At 40.9% G+C, this 17,824-nt stretch overlaps 1 protein-coding gene across 4 annotated transcripts in view; it reads left to right on the forward strand.

The window, feature by feature from the left end:
- Positions 1–17,824, forward strand: part of wdr41 (WD repeat domain 41) — a 112,421-nt gene that overhangs the window by 32,374 nt on the left and 62,223 nt on the right. For all 4 annotated transcript variants that reach the window (XM_070879968.1, XM_070879976.1, XM_070879993.1 and 1 more), the window contains 6 exons: positions 289–337; positions 6,319–6,450; positions 8,873–8,935; positions 11,032–11,143; positions 16,733–16,795; positions 17,039–17,149. In XM_070879968.1, coding sequence (XP_070736069.1) covers positions 289–337; positions 6,319–6,450; positions 8,873–8,935; positions 11,032–11,143; positions 16,733–16,795; positions 17,039–17,149 — 530 coding nt within the window. The remainder of the gene's footprint in view (positions 1–288; positions 338–6,318; positions 6,451–8,872; positions 8,936–11,031; positions 11,144–16,732; positions 16,796–17,038; positions 17,150–17,824) is intronic.

Here is a 17,824-nt window from a genome sequence, read left to right on the forward strand (position 1 = left end):
AGCCCAGACTGCAATTTTAACTGGACTGCAGAGGGAAGCGCTTGGCTTTTGCTTCGCTTCCCGCTCACCTGAAACCTGCACCCAGTTGAAATTCCCCATCCAGTACGCCACCACCTAGTGTGAATTTTCTGAAGTTTCTTTTACATATAAAAGAGCATTTTTGAAAAAAAAGTTTGAGGTAATAACGAGATTAACAATTTTAATAATTTTTGTACACCTGTATTGTCTTTCTGAATTTCTGCATTTAATTTAGAGAGAATAAATTGTATGTTAACCTTATTTATGCAGGTTTGCCTCAGCAGGGGATGATGGTGTCGTGTTTGTGTGGAATGTTCAGGTTAGTATTTGTTGAGTTATTTTTGATTTTGCAATGAAAATTTGGCTTAACTAATGGGTAGCTGAGCCATACAGACTAGGGACATCCTAGATTTGATCTGAATCTGTGCTGAGTTAGCTGATCACAGCCAAAACTTCTGTTAGAGATGTTGCACCCAAACTCAATGCCCCTGGAAAAGGAGAGGAAAATCAGTCAAGGATCTTGATCGCTGTCCAGTGACCCCTGCTATATGTGAACATTGATTGATGGGAATGGATTTGGTTGTAATAGCACTTGTGGGTTAATAGTCGTTGACGCGTATTGGCCACTTGGGCAAGATATCTGTGGGTGACTAGGACCTAGGGACACTACTCTGGTGAAGTGTCATTGTTTTCATAAGCGAATGGGAGGAGAGAACATGAACATAAGAAATAGGAGTAGGCCATTTAGCCCCTCGAGCCTGCTCCACCATTTAGTAAGATCATTGCTGATCTGGTCTTGGCCTCAACTCCACTTTCCTGCCCGCTCCCCATAACCCTTGACACCCATGTCGTTCAAAAATCTGTCTACCTCCACCTTAAATATATTCAATGACCAGCCTCCAGGGTAGAGTGTTTCAAAGATTCACGACTCTCAGAAGAAATTCCTCCTCATCTCCATTTTAAATGGACAACCCCTTATTCTGAAACTGTCTCCTCGTTCTAGATTCCCCGCGAGGGGAAACATCCTCTCTGCATCCTGTCAAGCCCCCTCAGAATTTTATGTTTCTATAAGATCACCTATCATTCTTCTAAACTCCAATGAGTATAGGCTCAACCTTTCTTCATAAAGCCCTTCATCTCAGGAATCAGCCGAGTGAACCTTCTCTGAACTCACTCCAATGCAAGTATATCCCTCCTTAAATAAAGAGACCAAGACCGTACACAGTACTCCGGTGTGACCTCACCAAAGCCCTGTACAGTTGTAGCAAGACTTCCCTACTTTTATACTCCATCCCCCTTGCAATAAAGGCCAACATTCCATTTGCCTTCCGAATTACTTGCTGTACCTGCATGCTAACCTTTTGTATTTCATGTTCAAGGAGCCCCCAGATCCCTTTGTACTGCAGCATTTTGTAGTCTCCATTTAAATAATTTGCTTTTTTATTCTTCCTACCAAAGTGGATAACCTCACATTTTCCCACATTATATTCCATCTAGTGATAGTGATTGTTTTAAGTTCCCCCTCCCTGTATCTCCTTGATTATCTATTATTACTGGGATGCTTTTAGTATCTTCTACCGTGAAGGCCAATATAAAATATTTGTTCAGGCAACGCCATTTCCCTGTTTCCCATTATTAATTCCCCAATCTCATCCTCTAAGGGACCAACATTTACTTCAGCTACTCTTTTTTTTTTTATATACCTGTAGAAGCTCTTGCTGTCTGTTTTTATATTTCTTGTTAGTTTAGTCTCATAATCTATCTTCTCACTCTGGTAAAATTAGGGAAAAAAATGGTGGAGAAGGCATTTTTAACTCTTATGTTCAGGTAAGGATTGTGGAGTCTTTATACTCCCAATGTTTAAAACTTATTACAAGCCTTGTTAAATTTATATATAAGCCTTATTTGTTCGATTAAAATTTTAATTTTGTGAACTCTACCGTAACTGCAAATTTATAAGAAATCCTCACGTGGCGAACATTGGGGACTGCAGCTTACAGTACAGCAGGATTCCAGAAGGTGGTGCATTTTACCCATTACTTTTCGTATGGCTAACCTGTGCAGCCAAATTTGTTTCATCTCAGGAATAGCATTTACAGAATGAGCTTTTATTAGTCTCCAGTTTTATTTTTCTGTTGTGAACTGATTCTTCTGTAGTTAAATATATTTCAAGACCATTATACTTTTTCTTTTATTTAATTAAAGTTACTACACGTGTGTTACAATCTGGAATTATGAAGGTTGTAGTAATTTGAGCTTTTACGTTGAAGGCCTTGCGATCCTATCGACCTTAAGCCAAAAGCACCATTCTATTTTCAGTGGTTTGTTATTTTACTTTATTACTTTATTTCATAATGGGTGAGGTGGTGGGGGGGGGGCGGGGGTGGGGGTGGACAACATGATTTTATTGTTCGATAAACTTTTTGAGGGGGTCGGGTTTGTTGCAGAAAATATATTGCTTATAGAAACATAGAAAATAGGTGCAGGAGTAGGCCATTCGGCTCTTCGAGCCTGCACCACCATTCAATAAGATCATGGCTGATCATTCCCTCAGTACCCCTTTCCTGCTTTTTCTCCATACCTCTTGATCCCCTTAGCCGTAAGGGCCATATCTAACTCCCTCTTGAATATATCCAATGAACTGGCATCAACAACTCTGCGGCAGGGAATTCCACAGGTTAACAACTCTCTGAGTGAAGAAGTTTCTCCTCCTCTCAGTCCTAAATGGCCTACCCCTTATCCTAAGACTGTGTCCCCTGGTTCTGGACTTCCCCACCATCGGGAACAATCTACCCGCATCTAACCTGTCCCGTCCCGTCAGAATATTGTATGTTTCTATGAGATCCCCTCTCATCCTTCTGAACTCCAATGTATAAAGGCCCAGTTGATCCAATCTCTCCTCATATGTCAGTCCAGCCATCCCTGGAATCAGTCTGGTGAACCTTCGCTGCACTCCCTCAATAGCAAGAATGTCCTTCCTCAGATTAGGAGACCAAAACTGGACACAATATTCCAGGTGAGGCCTCACCAAGGCCCTGCACAACTGCAGTAAGACCTTCCTGCTCCAATACTCAAATCCCCTAGCTTTGAAGGCCAACATACCATTTGCCTTCTTTACCGCCTGCTGTACCTGTATGCCAACTTTCAATGACTGATGAACCATGACACCCAGGCCTGGTTGCACCTCCCCTTTTCCTAATCTGCCACCATTCAGATAATATTCTGTCTTCATGTTTTTGCCCCAAAATGGATAACCTCACATTTATCCACATTATAATGCATCTGCCATGCATTTGCCCACTCACCTAACCTGTCTAATCACCTTGCAGCCTCTTGGCGTCCCCCTCACAAGTCACACCGCCACCCGGTTTAGTGTCCTCTGCAAACTTGGAGATATTACACTCAATTCCTTCATCCAAGTCATTGATGTATATTGTAAAGCGCTGGGGTCCTAGCACTGAGCCCTGCGGCACTCCGGTAGTCACTGCCTGCCATTCTGAAAAGGACCCGTTTATCCTGACTCTCTGCTTCTTGTCTGCCAACCAGTTCTCTATCCACGTCAGTATATTACCCCCAATACCATGTGCTTTGATTTTGCACACCAGTCTCTTGTGTGGGACCTTGTCAAAAGCCTTTTGAAAGTCCAAATACACCACATCCACTGGTTCTCCCTTGTCCACTCTACTAGTTACATCCTCAAAAAATTCCAGATGATTTGTCAAGCATGATTTCTCCTTCATAAATCCATGCTGACTTGGACCGATCCTGTCACTGCTTTCCAAATGCACTGCTATTTCATCCTTAACAATTGATTCCAACATTTTCCCCACCACTGATGTCAGGCTAACCGGTCTATAATTACCTGCTTTTTCTCTCCCTCCCTTTTTAAAAAGTGGTGTTACATTAGCTACCCTCCAGTCCATAGGAACTGATCCCGAGTCGATAGACTGTTGGAAAATGATCACCAATGCATCCACTATTTCTAGGGCCACTTCTTTAAGTACTCTGGGATGCAGACTATCAGGCCTCAGGGATTTATCAGCCTTCAATCCCATCAATTTCCCTAACACAATTTCCTGCCTAATAAGGATATCCTTCAGTTCCTCCTTCTCACTAGACCCTCGGCCCCTAGTATTTCCGGAAGGTTATTTGTGTCTTCCTTCGTGAAGACAGAACCAAAGTATTTGTTCAATTGGTCTGCCATTTCTTTGTTCCCCATTATAAATTCACCTGAATCTGACTGCAAGGGACCTACGTTTGTCTTCACTGATTTTTTTTCTCCACATATCTATAGAAGCTTTTGCAGTCAGTTTTTATGTTCCTGGTAAGCTTCTTCTCGTACTGTATTTTCCCCCTCTTAATTAAACCCTTTGCCCTCCTCTGCTGAATTCTAAATTTCTCCCAGTCCTCAGGTTTGCTGCTTTTTCTGGCCAATTTATATGCCTCTTCCTTGGATTTAACACTATCCTTAATTTCCCTTGTTAGCCATGGTTGAGCCACCTTCCCCGTTTTATTTTTACTCCAGACAGGGATGTCCAATTGCTGAAGTTCATCCGTGTGATCTTTAAATGTTTGCCTTTGCCTATCCACCGTCAACCCTTTAAGTATCATTTGCCAGTCTATTCTAGCCAATTCACGCCTCAAACCATCAAAGTTACCTTTCCTTAAATTCAGGACCCTAGTTTCTGAATTAACTATGTCACTCTCCATCCTAATAAAGAATTCTACCATGTATGGTCACTCTTCCCCACGTGGTCTCGCACAACAAGATTGCTAATTGGTCCTTTCTCATTACACATCACCCAGTCTAGGATGGCCAGCTCCTTGGTTGGATCCTCGACATATTGGTCTAGAAAACCATCCCTAATACACTCCAGGAAATCCTCCTGCACTGCATTGCTATCAGTTTGGTTAGCCCAATCAATATGTAGATTAAAGTCACCCATGATAACTGCTGTACCTTTATTGCATGTTTGATGCTGTCCCCAACTTTACTACTACTGTTTGGTGGTCTGTACACAACTCCCACTAGCGTTTTCTGCCCCTTGGTATTCCGCAGCTCCACCCATATCGATTTCATAATCATCCAAGCTAATGTCCTTTCTTACGATTGCATTAATTTCCTCTTTAACTAGCAATGCCACCCTGCCTCCTTTTCCTTTCTGTCTATTCTTCCTAAATGTTGAATACCCTTGGATGTTGAGTTCCCAGCCTTGGTCACCCTGGAGCCATGTCTCTGAATTGCCAATTACATCATACCCGTTAACTGCTATTTACGCAGTTAATTCGTCCACCTTATTCCGAATACTCCTCGCATTGAGGCACAGAGCCTTCAGGCTTGTCTTTCTAACACAATTTGCCCCTTTAGAATTTTGCTTTATGTTGAAAAACTCCTTGGCATTTTTTACTTAAAACTATATTGATTACTAGTCTAAGGACTTGGAATATAGTCAGTAAGAATGGACACTTATGATCCATTTGTATAGAAGAATACCAGCAAACAGTTATTAAAATGGACAAAGTACCTCCTCCAGACTACTTGCACGTAAAAATCTTAAAGAATAATGGGACTGAAATTAGTGACCTTTTTTGTATGTTAAATTCAAGAGATTCTGGATAATTGAAAAATGTCCAACATAATCCCATTATTATATTTTTAAGAAGATGAAGAGATGCACATAAGAACTAAAAATATTACAAGTTAAATGTCTATTGAAGGGTAAGTCCTATTTCGATAGGAAAGCAGTTAGGACTGGGGTAAAGAAGAGGTTGGTCTTGGAATCATTGCAGAGGTATCGGCAAAGTCTACAAGTTTGCAGATAACAAAATAGGAGGCAGTAATGAAGAACAATAACCATATTCAGAAGGATTTTAGATGTTTTAGGTAGTTGAGGCAATGGATGGCAAGTGCAATACAATGTGAATACAATGTGAATTGCAAGAAAGCAAAAGAGAGAGTTGAATGGAAAAACTGTACTGATGAGGAAAGGGATCCATGAGCTATAATGAATCAATCTCTAAAACCATGAGCATATGCTTAACTGTCGTAAAATTCCAAGTTTTAGAAATTTTTAAATGAGGGGGAAAGATAAAGCAATTGATTGACATTGTGTACTTACTACAGTAGTTGGAGTAAGCTGCTACTTGATAACTACTTACAGATTTTTACCTTTCCATCTGGAAAATGAAAGCTATTTTGTATTCGATAGTGATAAACTTATGCATATGATAGGAAGTGGTTTTATGAATTCAGTTTAAAAAAAAAAAATAAATAAATAAAATTACATCTTGTGTCTGCAGACTGGAGAGAGACTTCATGAGCTTCGAGGCCATTCTAGACCAATCACAGCAATTGCTGTCTTTCCATCAGTGTATCGTTTACAGCCAGAAAGTCGTCATCTCCTTACTGCCTCATCTGATAAGACAGTTATTGTATCCTAAAATATGGTCCAGAGAATGTGTGATTTTGCTGCTTGTTCGTTTAGCTTGGCTGAGGAGTTTTCCATTCCGTATATCTGTGCTCTCAGCCATTTTAAAATTCCTAGCAAGATATTTTATTTACCATTTTGTTAAAACCTGATTTACAGTCTTATAACTTGTTCACTTTGGCTTCTACGATGCTAATATTTTCAACGTTCAAATTCAAAAAGAACAGACACTTTGATTTGGTAGACTTTACACCTTCTATCTGCTTTAGTTGGGAAAATGATGCAGTAAATTGAGATGGTATGGCAAATTATGAAGTTTGTGAAAGACGCAGATAGGCTAGCAGGATGGGCTTGATAGGTGGCAGATACAGTTCAATATAGAAAAATGTCAAGTAATGCAATTTGAAAGTGAGAATAGGGATTAGAAATGCATCTTAAATGGTAAGATTTTAAATTAAGTCTAGGAGAAGAGGGATTTTGGTATTCAGATACAGTGGCAGCTCAAGTAGATAAAGCCATGAAAAAGCACACAGAATCCGTAGTTTTGTATTTAGATACATTGGGCCCAAGTTTCCGGTTCTGGCGAAAACGACGCACCTCCAAGACTTACGTGACCTGCCTGGGCTCGAAGGTGCGCCGGAATCTTGTTCAGCAATTCTCCGGTCCTCCTGGAGCGTGGCGTGGTGCAGCGTCATCTCCCTGGGGCAGAGCAAGCCGATCGCAGCCTGCAGGGGGGCGGGGCTAGGGATGGACGAGCGTGGGTTGGGGGGTACTCGAAATGATCGAAGGACCAGATACAGAGAGAGACACCTTCCCTTCACATAAAGGTAGGGCTTCTATTTTTTATTGATTGATTGCTTATTACTTTGGTCTTGGTGCTTTAGGTGCAGGGTTCCTTCTATTTTTTATTAATTAATTGCTTATTACTTTTTGTGCTTCGTTTAGTGCTTGGTGCTTTAAATGTGCTGCTTTGTTTAGTGCTTAGTGTTTTAAATGTACTTTGCTTCTTTAATGTTGTTGTGAAGGTGTTCATGGAAAATCCTCTAACTTCCCTCCCCCCCTGGCCCCCCACCCCACCCCTGTTGTGATGTTGATGTGTCCTTTGTGTTTAATGCTTCCCACCCGCCGTCTCTGGCTGTGCCTGCACTAAACTTAACTCTAGGTGAGGTTTTTCAGAACATACAAAAGTGGACACTTACTCCATTCTAAGTTAGTTTGTAGTAAGTTTTCACTGCCGAAACTTGCAAAACAGGCCTGAGTGGCTGGACACACCCCCTTTTGAAAAAAAATACCTTGCCTAAAGCCAACCTAAACTAACTCACTAGCACTGGAGCAAACTAATATCCGAGAATTGCAATTTCTAACATACTCCAAACTAAACTAGTTGCTCCAAAAAACTAGGAGCAACTCCACCCGAAACTTGGGCCCATGGAATGTATGGAGGGGGGGGATGTAGTGGGTGTTGAGGAAGTCTTGAGAAGATTGGGCTATTTCACTAGTAAGTATAAAGTAATGATTCTATAGTGATTGTTTCCACTGGATGGGTGAGATTTAGTACAAGGCACAAATTTCAAGATAACCACAAAAAATAATTAAAGGGGAGATTTAGAAAAAACTTTACAAAGGGTGGTTAGAATGTTGAATTTGCTGCCAAAAACTGTTCTTGAAGAGTCTGTAAATTCTTTAGAAATAAATTATGTAGTTTCATAAAGAACAATATTAAAGAAAATGGAAAAAGGTGGAGAAAAACATCAATGTATACCAGATGACCCAAGTGGTTTGGTTCTAGATTTGCTATTCTGTGCTGTCATATTCTAAAGTCACTGTGGAAGCTAGCAGAGCAAGTTTGGGTTGATTCCCTGACTGCTTTTGTATCTAAATATCATTAATTGTGTCAAACTAAACATCTCAGGGTTTTGTGATCATCAACATACTTAACAAGAGAAAGAGAGTGTGTGTTGCTTGTTCAAAGTATTCCCTAATATATATAAGATATAACTTTAAAAATGTTCTTGCCTTTTTGAGTCTCCTAGCAACTAGGTCACTGAGTAACGTTTCTTGGGGAGGCATCCTGAAGCAACTCTCCATTTGCAAAGGTGTTGCAACTTCAGAAAGGCCTGAAAGATGTTCTGGTGCTAATCGACCCTGCATAAGCACGATTGTCCGCATATATTGAAAACGTGGCTTATGGTTTTTTTTTTGCTGGCTCTGTATCAACTCCCAGGTTGTTCCTAAATTGTTGAGCATATTGCTATGCATGTCTGGGGGTACTCTCAGCAATTTCACTGCAGCAGCCTTCAGGGAAGAAAGCCTGATACAGTGGGTCTCTAGGACGAGAGATTTAATGTTTGTTCTTTTGGAAAAGAAAAGTAATTCGGTGATTCAAAATTAATTATATACAGATTTTCCTTTATTGATTTAGCCAGATCTGGGATTTAGACACTGGCAGCCAAATCCATTTGTTGACAGAATTTCAGTCCTCTGTTAAGGTAAGAGAAAGTCTATAGGATTGTATTGATGGGTATAAAGCTCCATCATTTAATGCATAGCTGGTTGAGTGGCTTCAGGTAAAATATTATAAATAAAAGTCCATTTTTTTCTGAAAACAAAATTCTATAAACATTCAGCAAATCAGGCAGCATCTGTGGAGAGATCGTTGACCGTAATCCGACATTCCTCTCGTCACAGATGGTGCCTGATTTGCTGAGCATTTCCAGAATTTTCTGTTTTTATTTCAGATTTTCAGCATTTATTGTTTAATTCACTGCTGCACCTCTTCCAGGAATGCCCACCTTGAAGTTCTTTTCTCTTTGATGTAATTTTTAATTTGTCTCTTTTACCTTGTTCGCCTTCATTGCTATCTGTTTCCCTCCCTGTGTTTATTATGTGTTCGCTTAAACTTGCTCTCGCAGTCACGTCTCTTTTCTCAGCAACAGTCTCCGGGCTCCGATTCATTCCAGTTTAAATCCTACCCTACCTGTTGCCATCCATGATCTCCGTGGTATCTCTGTGGAATTCTGCGTTACTCTAACTATTACTGACGCCACTTCTTGAGATTCATCCTCTCCACCATGCGCTGCCACTTGCATGGTCTCGACATTTGTCTTCAGCAGCACTAACTCACTTTATTTCAGAGCTGTTCTCGTCCTCTGTTCCACTTCGCACTTTGCCTCGTCCTGCGCCTTAACAAATCTTTTTTTTTCTTCTTTTCAGGTGGCAAGCTTCAATTTTTCTTTTCTGATTCGGACAAAAGGCCAACAAGCCTGAAACATTAACCATGCTTTTCTCTCTCCGCAGATGCTGTCTGACCTGTATTTTCAGCTAAGATTTTTCTGGTTTACTGGCCCATGATTGGAGAAATCTCAAATTTACTCATAGAATCACAGAAATGACTGTACAGCAGAAGGCCATTCAGTCTATTGCAGCAGTGCTGCTGCTGGCTCTTCATTTGAATAGACTGCTTTTATCCCAATTATTGCTGCAGATGGCTGAAAGAGTAGCACTCTTTTTTATTGTTTGAGTCGCTGACTTCATTTTCTTTTACTCCTTCCCTCCACTCTCCCTCAAACTTATCCCTTGGTATTGGACAGATTGAAATTAATGAAAACTACAAAGCTGTATGTTAATTTAGGGGCCTGGTTAGAAATTTGGTTTTAAATTAACTTTTTTGAGGCTAAATTTCAGTGAAGCTGTTTTTTTTAAATTCCTGTGTAAAAAAATCCTTAATGTTGCAGTATGTGCAAGTTATTTTTTTTTAAACTTATCTCCTCTTTGAGGTTCAAATATATGTTGTTTCCCAAGCATTAGCCAGTTTTATTGCTGCACGACTGTTAGGAAGTGCATCAGAGCATTCAACAGTTAATTATGCTTTTGATCCCCTCGATTCATCTGGGGAATGCCTGGCCTTTCCTGGTGGCATGGTTAAGATTGATAACTTATTGTAGAAATGATTGTTATAAAGCTAGGTTTTATGACTGGACCAACTGGTTACAGCATCCCCACACTGCACCTTCCTATCTGCAAGGTAAGTGTGTGTGTTGTCTGGTGAAGAAAAATATGAATGCTGCTTTTCTTCCTTTTGCTTTTCTAGGGTACACTTCCATAGCTGCAGAGTACCTTGCCTAAGTGGTTGCGACTTGGTCACTGTCCAAACTCATTCTATCAACAGACTATTTACCATGAGAGCCAATGCAGCCAAACTTGATTCTATACTCACCTGGGGTTTATAATTGCCTTCAGAAGTCTATGCATGGCTGTCTCAGAAGCAGTATGCTGTAACCATGTATAAGAATATAAGACCATCAGAAATAGGAGCAGGAGTAGGCCATTCAGGCTATCGAGCCTGCTCCGCCACTCAATAAGATCATGGCTAATCTTCATTAACGCCACTTTCCCACCCTATCCCCATATCTCTTGATTCCCTTAGTGTCCAAATATATATAATTGTTGTACCAAGTGATCTGTATGTTTTGCAATATACCAGTATAAGGATTTGAACTAAAGATTGTGTAAGGATAGATCCACTGAGACTAATGTGCCAAAATGCATTGCACTTGTAACCTTATTGTTTGGTTTAATTTGGCAGTGTCTGATGATTATCGAAAGACTTGACGTGTGGCTTTCTGGAGGGGACAAAGTATGCATTTGGAACTGTCATGCAGAATTGCTCTGCAAAACAATTTGCTTTAAAGATGCAGGTATTGTGTTTCAAAGTGCTGCACTTATCCGGACGTTTCCTTTTAATGTTTCACTTTTTATGTTCCAAGATGATAAGAACACAAGAAAATAAGAAATAGGAGCAGGAGTAGGCCATCTGGTTCCTCGGTACTGCTCTGCCATTCAGTAAGATCGTGGCTGAACATCGACCTCAACTCCACTTTCCCACCCGATCTCCATATCCCTTGATTCCTCTAGAGTCCAAAAATCTATCTCCGCCTTGAATATTTTCTGACTCGGCATCCACAGCCTTCTGGGGCAGAGAATTCCAAAGATTCACAACCCTCAGTGAAGAAATTCCTCCTCATCTCGGTCTTAAATGGCCTATCACTTATCCTGAAACTGTGACCCCCTAGTTCTAGACACTCCAGCCAGGGGAAACAACCTCTCAGCATCTACCCTGTCAATCCCCTTCAGAATCTTGTATGTTTCAATGAGATCACCTCTTATTCTTCTAAACTCCAGAGATTATAGGCCCATTCTACGCAATTCATAAGGAGGTGGTACTGAGTAAGATAATGGGACTAAAGGCAGATAAATCTCCTGGACCCAGATGGCTTGCATCCTAGGATCTTAAGAGAAGTAGCGGCAGGGATAGTGGATGCATTGGTTGTAATTTACCAAAATTCCCTGGATTCTGGGGAGGTCCCAGCAGATTGGAAAACTGCAAATGTAACGCCCCTATTTAAAAAAAGGAGGCAGACAAAAAGCAGGAAACTAAAGACCAGTTAACCTAACATCTGTGGTTGGGAAGATGTTGGAGTCCATTATTAAAGAAGCAGTAGCAGGACATTTGAAAAAGCAAAATTCGGTTAGGCAGAATCAGCATGGATTTATGAAGGGGAAGTCATGTTTGTCAAATTTGCTGGAATTCTTTGAGGATGTAAAGAACAGGGTGGATAAAGGGGAACCAGTGGATGTGGTGTATTTGGACTTACAGAAGGCATTTGACAAGGTGCCACGTAAAAGGTTACTGCACAAGATAAAATTTCACGGGTTTGGGGGTAATATATTAACATGGATAGAGGATTGGCTAATGAACAGAAAACAGAGAGTAGGGATAAATGGTTCATTCTTGGGTTGGTAATCAGTAACCAGTGGGGTGCCGTACGGATCAGTGCTGGGACCCCAACTATTTACAATCTATATTAACGACTTGGAGGAAGGGACTGAGTGTAACGTAGCCAAGTTTGCTGACGAGACAAAGATGGGAGGAAAAGCAATGTGTGAGGAGAACACACAAAATCTGCAAAAGGACATAGACAGGCTAAGTGGACAAAAATTTGGCAGATGGAGTATAATGTTGGAAAGTGTGACGTCATGCACTTTGGCAGAAAAAAAATCAAAGAGCAAATTATTATTTAAATGGAGAAAGATTACAAAGTGCTGCAGTATAGCAGGACCTGGGGATACTTGTGCATGAAACAAAAGGTTAGTGTGCAGATACAGCAAGTGATCAGGAAGGCCAATGGAATCTTGGCCTTTATTATGAAGGGGATGGAGTATAAAAGTAGGGCAGTCTTGCTACAGTTGTACAGGGTATTGGTGAGGCCACACCTGGAATACTGCATGCAGTTTTGGTTTCCATATTTACGAAAGGATATACTTGCTTTGGAGGCAGTTCAGAGAAGGTTCACAAGGTTGATTCCGGAGATGAAGGGATTGATTTATGAAGAAAGGTCGAGTAAGTTGGGCCTCTACTCATTGGAATTCAGAAGAATGAGAGGTGATCTTATCGAAACGTATAAGATTATGAGGGGAGTTGACAGGGTAGATGCAGAGAGGATGTTTCCATTGATAGGGGAGACGAGAACTAGGTGGCATAATCTTAGAATAAGGGGCCGCCCATTTAAAACTGAGATGAGGAGAAATTTCTTCTGAGGGTTGTAAATCTGTGGAATTCGCTGCCTGAGAGCTGTGGAAGCTGGGTCATTGAATAAATTTAAGACAGAAATAGACAGCTTCATATATGATAAGGGGATAAGGGTTTATGGAGAGCGGGCAGGGAAGTGGAACTGAGTCCTTGATCAGATCATCCATGATCCTATGGCCTACTCTTGCTCCTAGTTCTTGTGTTCTTAATCTCTCATCATAAGACAGCCCTCTCATCCCAGAAATCAATCTAGTGAACCTTCATCGCACCGCCGGCAAGGCAAGTATGTCCTTCCTTAGATGAGACTAAAACTGTACAGGTGGGGTCTCACCAAACCCCTGTACAATTGTAGACTTCCTTACTCTTATACTCCCACCCCCTTGCAATAAAGGCCAACATGCCATTTGCCTTCCTTATTGCTTGCTGTACCCGTATGCTAGCTTTTTGTGTTTCTTGCATGAGGACACCCAAATCTCTGAGCACCAACATTTAAAAGTTTCTCACCATTTAAAAAAAAAAAAATCTGGTTTTCTATTCTTCCTACCAAAGTGAATAACCTCACATTTCCCTACATTATACTCCACACTCACTTAGTCTATGTATATCCCTTTGCAGATTCTTTTTGTTCTGCTCACAGCTTACTGTCCCACCTAGCTTTCTTTTTTTCCAAGAAACTGGATTGATAGATCTTGCTTAGGAGAACCAATCTTACATGGGCAATTACAGTATAAAATCAGATTAAACTATTAGCAACATAGTTGAATTGAGGGTTGGAACACTCTGCTCGTGGACTTTGCTACCAACTGTTGTGCACTGATCTTGAGGTCAATCTTGCTGCCTTTTATTGGTGGTTGGTTTTTTAAAAAACCAATCATTTTTTTGCATTGTCTCCTGGGAGATTGGGCCTCGCGCTGGGAGGAGGAAGAGGAAGAAGGGGAATGGGGTGGACATGGGATCCAGCATTTCCAGCAAAGATAGGAGCAGCAGCAACAGGTGAGTGGGAGCGGCACCGAGAGTGGAGCAACTAGTAAAGGGATAAGTAAAACCTGAGGACTTTACTGTGGGTAAACAGTGAAAGATTGTTTCCACTGATGAACAGTGGGGAACAAGGTGACTGAGAAGGAGGATTCTCACTGGAAGAGTCAAGGGTGAAGGGAAAAGGTAGGTTTTTTGAGCTGAGGGCTATTATATCATGGGATGCTTCACCACCTATTGAGGCAGAGACTAGAACATAATTTAGAAGGGAATGGGCTAAGTATTCGAAAAGGAGGGACATAAAAGGATCTGGAAAGAATGGTTGACAGGTGGCATGGGCCGAATGGTATCCTCGTGTGCTATAATTTCTATCGCTCTTATGAAAACTCCTTTTATTTGTTCTGAGCTCAGAGTGGGGTTTAGAAATGTTGGTGCAGAGCTGAGTTTAATACAATGTGCCCTTTGAATAAGTGCGTGCAAACACCGAGTCCACTGCCCTTTACGTAATCTCTTGGTTTGGGTCATGTTGGGCTGTGCTGGTCGGTTTTTATGTGTGAACTCCAAGTACAGATTGGCTTTGACTGAGGGTCCCAGTTCAGAGTTGTCATTAGAGTCCAAAGAGATGGGGAGAGAGCCTGTTAAAAGTTTCAATTTTATTTAAAATGACTGGAGAACCTGACCACACCCGTGTGCATTACAGGGTGAATATTAGTGAGTTATAGGATTGCTACTAGTTACGGGTAGGCTATCAGGGCATTACACCTATTCCTATGCTCATTACGTTCCGTTTTGTTATCCTCTCCTTTATTGTTTATGTACTTTGTGTATGCCTTTCTCTTTAATTTAAATGTTATCCTGATCTCTTTATTTATCCATGGGACCTCATTCTTGATTAGTTTGTTTTTATTTTTTAGTGTAATATATTTCTCCTGAACTTAATTGATCTTCCCGTTAAATATTGCCCACTGCCTACCTTTTTTTTGGTCTATTTTTCTCCAGTTACCCTTCATTAGCTCCATTCTCATTTTGTCAGAATTGACTTTATTTCCAATTTTCTTTAATCTTTGTACTATCTATGGGCTCAAAATTGGCCCCTGACGATTTTTGGCGCACTCACCCGAGGTGCGCCGCTTTTCCACGACTCCAAGTGCGCCGAAAATCTTCCTCCTGACTTTGGCTGCTGTCTGGCCCCTCCTCGGTGGTGGCGTAGCGTGGCCAGTGGATTGGAGGCAGAGCCAGTGTCCCGGCGCTGAAAACAGTGCCGGGATGTCTGCATGTGTGCGTTAGAGTGTGCGCACATGTGCAGTAGCTCCTCGCCCCCCCAGCCTCTCCGTGTCTGTGCTGCGTTCTCCTGCCTGTCGGTGAGTTCTTCAGCCGGTGTGTTGGCAGGGTGTAATGAGTGCAATGTTATTGATAAGTGGGTAAACGCAGGAATGCATTGTGTAGATAGTGGGATGCTTGAAACCAATGCCAGACTACTACTGTAGTGTACAATGTTGTGATTTAATGTTTCAGGTCACAAAAAGGCTTTATTCCTGCCTAACGATTTGAAACTGGATGTTTTGTCGTGGTGCTTGTGAATGAAACATATTACTCGGCATGAGTATTTCTTGCTAATATATATATATTTTACTGTATTCACTTTTTTATTTACCCATTTAAAGACCTGTGACAGCAACAAGAAAGCCTTAGATTCAGTTGTGCCAAATTCCGGTAACTTTTGCTGCCTCATGTTTTGCTGGGTTTTTTTCCACTGTAAGAACGGACTAATGCTGGAGTCCGTGCTGTGTTCTCCTGCCGGTGCATTCTCACATCGCTCCCGCCCCTATCCCAGGCCGCGTGGTCTCCCGCACAGGGCGGCCCGCTGCCTTCCAGGGCCGACTTTTAAGTTTAAGGTAGGATTTACTTGAGTTTTTATTTGTTGTTGAATTGTTTCAGTTTTTCTTTGCAATGTTTGGTGCTTGGTGCTTTAGGTGCAGGTCCTCTCATCTTCCCATCCTGCCCCTATACCAGGTCGAATGGCCTTCGATGTACCTACCTGCGCTGATTTCTTAACTCTCCGCCAGGGTTTTCTGAAGTGGCCACATACGCTGGCCTAAGTAGATTTGGAGTAACTATTGCTGGCCAAAGTTGCCTAAATGGCCAAAACTGTCGTAGGTGGCTGGGAACAACCCCTTTTTGAGAAAAAAAAATTAGACTAAAAAAAACCGTAACTAGCTCAATTACTCTGGAACAAGTTTATTGGGGAAAGTGGGGATTTTTAACTTATGCCAGAAAAACCAAGTTACTCCAAAAAAAAAGTGGAGCAACTTCTTGCCAATTTTGAGCCTTATATCTCTCACAATCATTATCTTAAACCTTATTATGTTGTGATCACTGCCAATGCTCCTCTAAGGCGTGCGGCTGCGCATCAATCAGGAAGTCCCACGCAGGCCGCTCACAAGCTGTTGCTGCTGGAAGATACTGCGCATGAACGGCCAAGCAACAAATTTAAAGGAATTGCGCACGAAAAAAAAATTATAGGGAACATTGATCACTACTACTCCCGAGATGTTGTCTCACGCTTACTTCTCTTACTTGCTCCAGTTCATTTCCCATTACTAGGTCTAACTGTTTCCCGCCTTAGGTGGGCTTCTTGCATATTGGGTATTAAGGATATATCTGTCACCTGGCACACTTTACTGGTAATTATTAAATCTGATTATATATATTTTTTAAACAGATGTAAGCTCAATGATAGAACTACCAAAAAACAACATTGCTGCAGTGATCAGGAAGGAGCTAGGTAAGACTTTTACTAAAGTTGCACAAGCATATACATGTCTAATCAAAAGGAAAGACAATTAAAAATGAGAGAATGACTGAACTACATTTTTGGAGGACACTCTAATTCTCAAGCTATCCAAACGGATTCAAAATTGTTCAGTATAAAAATCAATTAAGAATTTTCTGTGTTGCATATTAAAAAAATTGAAACTGAAAGCTTGTTTAGATTATTTAATATATTACTGTACTTTGCTATCTTAAGTTATTTTCAAGGTGATACCACCATCATCAGAATCTCACAGTTGGGAAATTATGGAGATGAGACGACTCTCAAACCATGAAGATGATATTAGAGCACTAATCAGTATAAATGGTAAATTCATTTTATTATTTTACTTGGAGTTATCGGGATTGATTGCATTAACAGTTCTTTCCTCAGCTGGACGTGAATGTAAATTTGATGCAATGCAGAACAATCCTTTTCTTGGGGTACAGGAAGCACCACAAAAAAATACAAAGTATGGATGCAAATACTCAAATCAATCAATATTAGAGTAAATTTTATACTTGGCAGAGGAGGGAGGGGTGATCATGAGAACCCAGATTTAGGCGTTGTATCTGCTCTGCACCAAGATAGTGTAACTCATCTTTTTAAAGAAAGCTGAGCTTGCTGGAGGCTCTCTGACAGCACACAGGAGCCTTATTTGGCCATCAAAAATTAATGAAATATATTTTTAGCCCATAATTTGCTGTTTGCTCAGGAAATGTGCAGGGAGCCGAGTGGGTTCCAAAAATCATTACAATGGAAGGCATTTTCTACTCTTTGTGGTTTTTCTTCTTCGAGGTAACCCTGAACCAGCACACACATCTTTAACATGATAGGAATTTTAAACTTTTTAAGTATTGATTTTGTATTTTGCTGCATTTTTTTCGCTTTGTTTCTGACTTAATTTGAGGTTTTTTTTTAGGTTTGCTTGTGTGATGTCAACTTGCAATAGAAACATAGACATAGAAAATAGGTGCAGGAGTAGGCCATTCGGCCCTTCTA

The sequence above is a fragment of the Pristiophorus japonicus genome, chromosome 1 (assembly GCF_044704955.1).
Source record: "Pristiophorus japonicus isolate sPriJap1 chromosome 1, sPriJap1.hap1, whole genome shotgun sequence".
Lineage (NCBI taxonomy): Eukaryota > Metazoa > Chordata > Chondrichthyes > Pristiophoridae > Pristiophorus > Pristiophorus japonicus.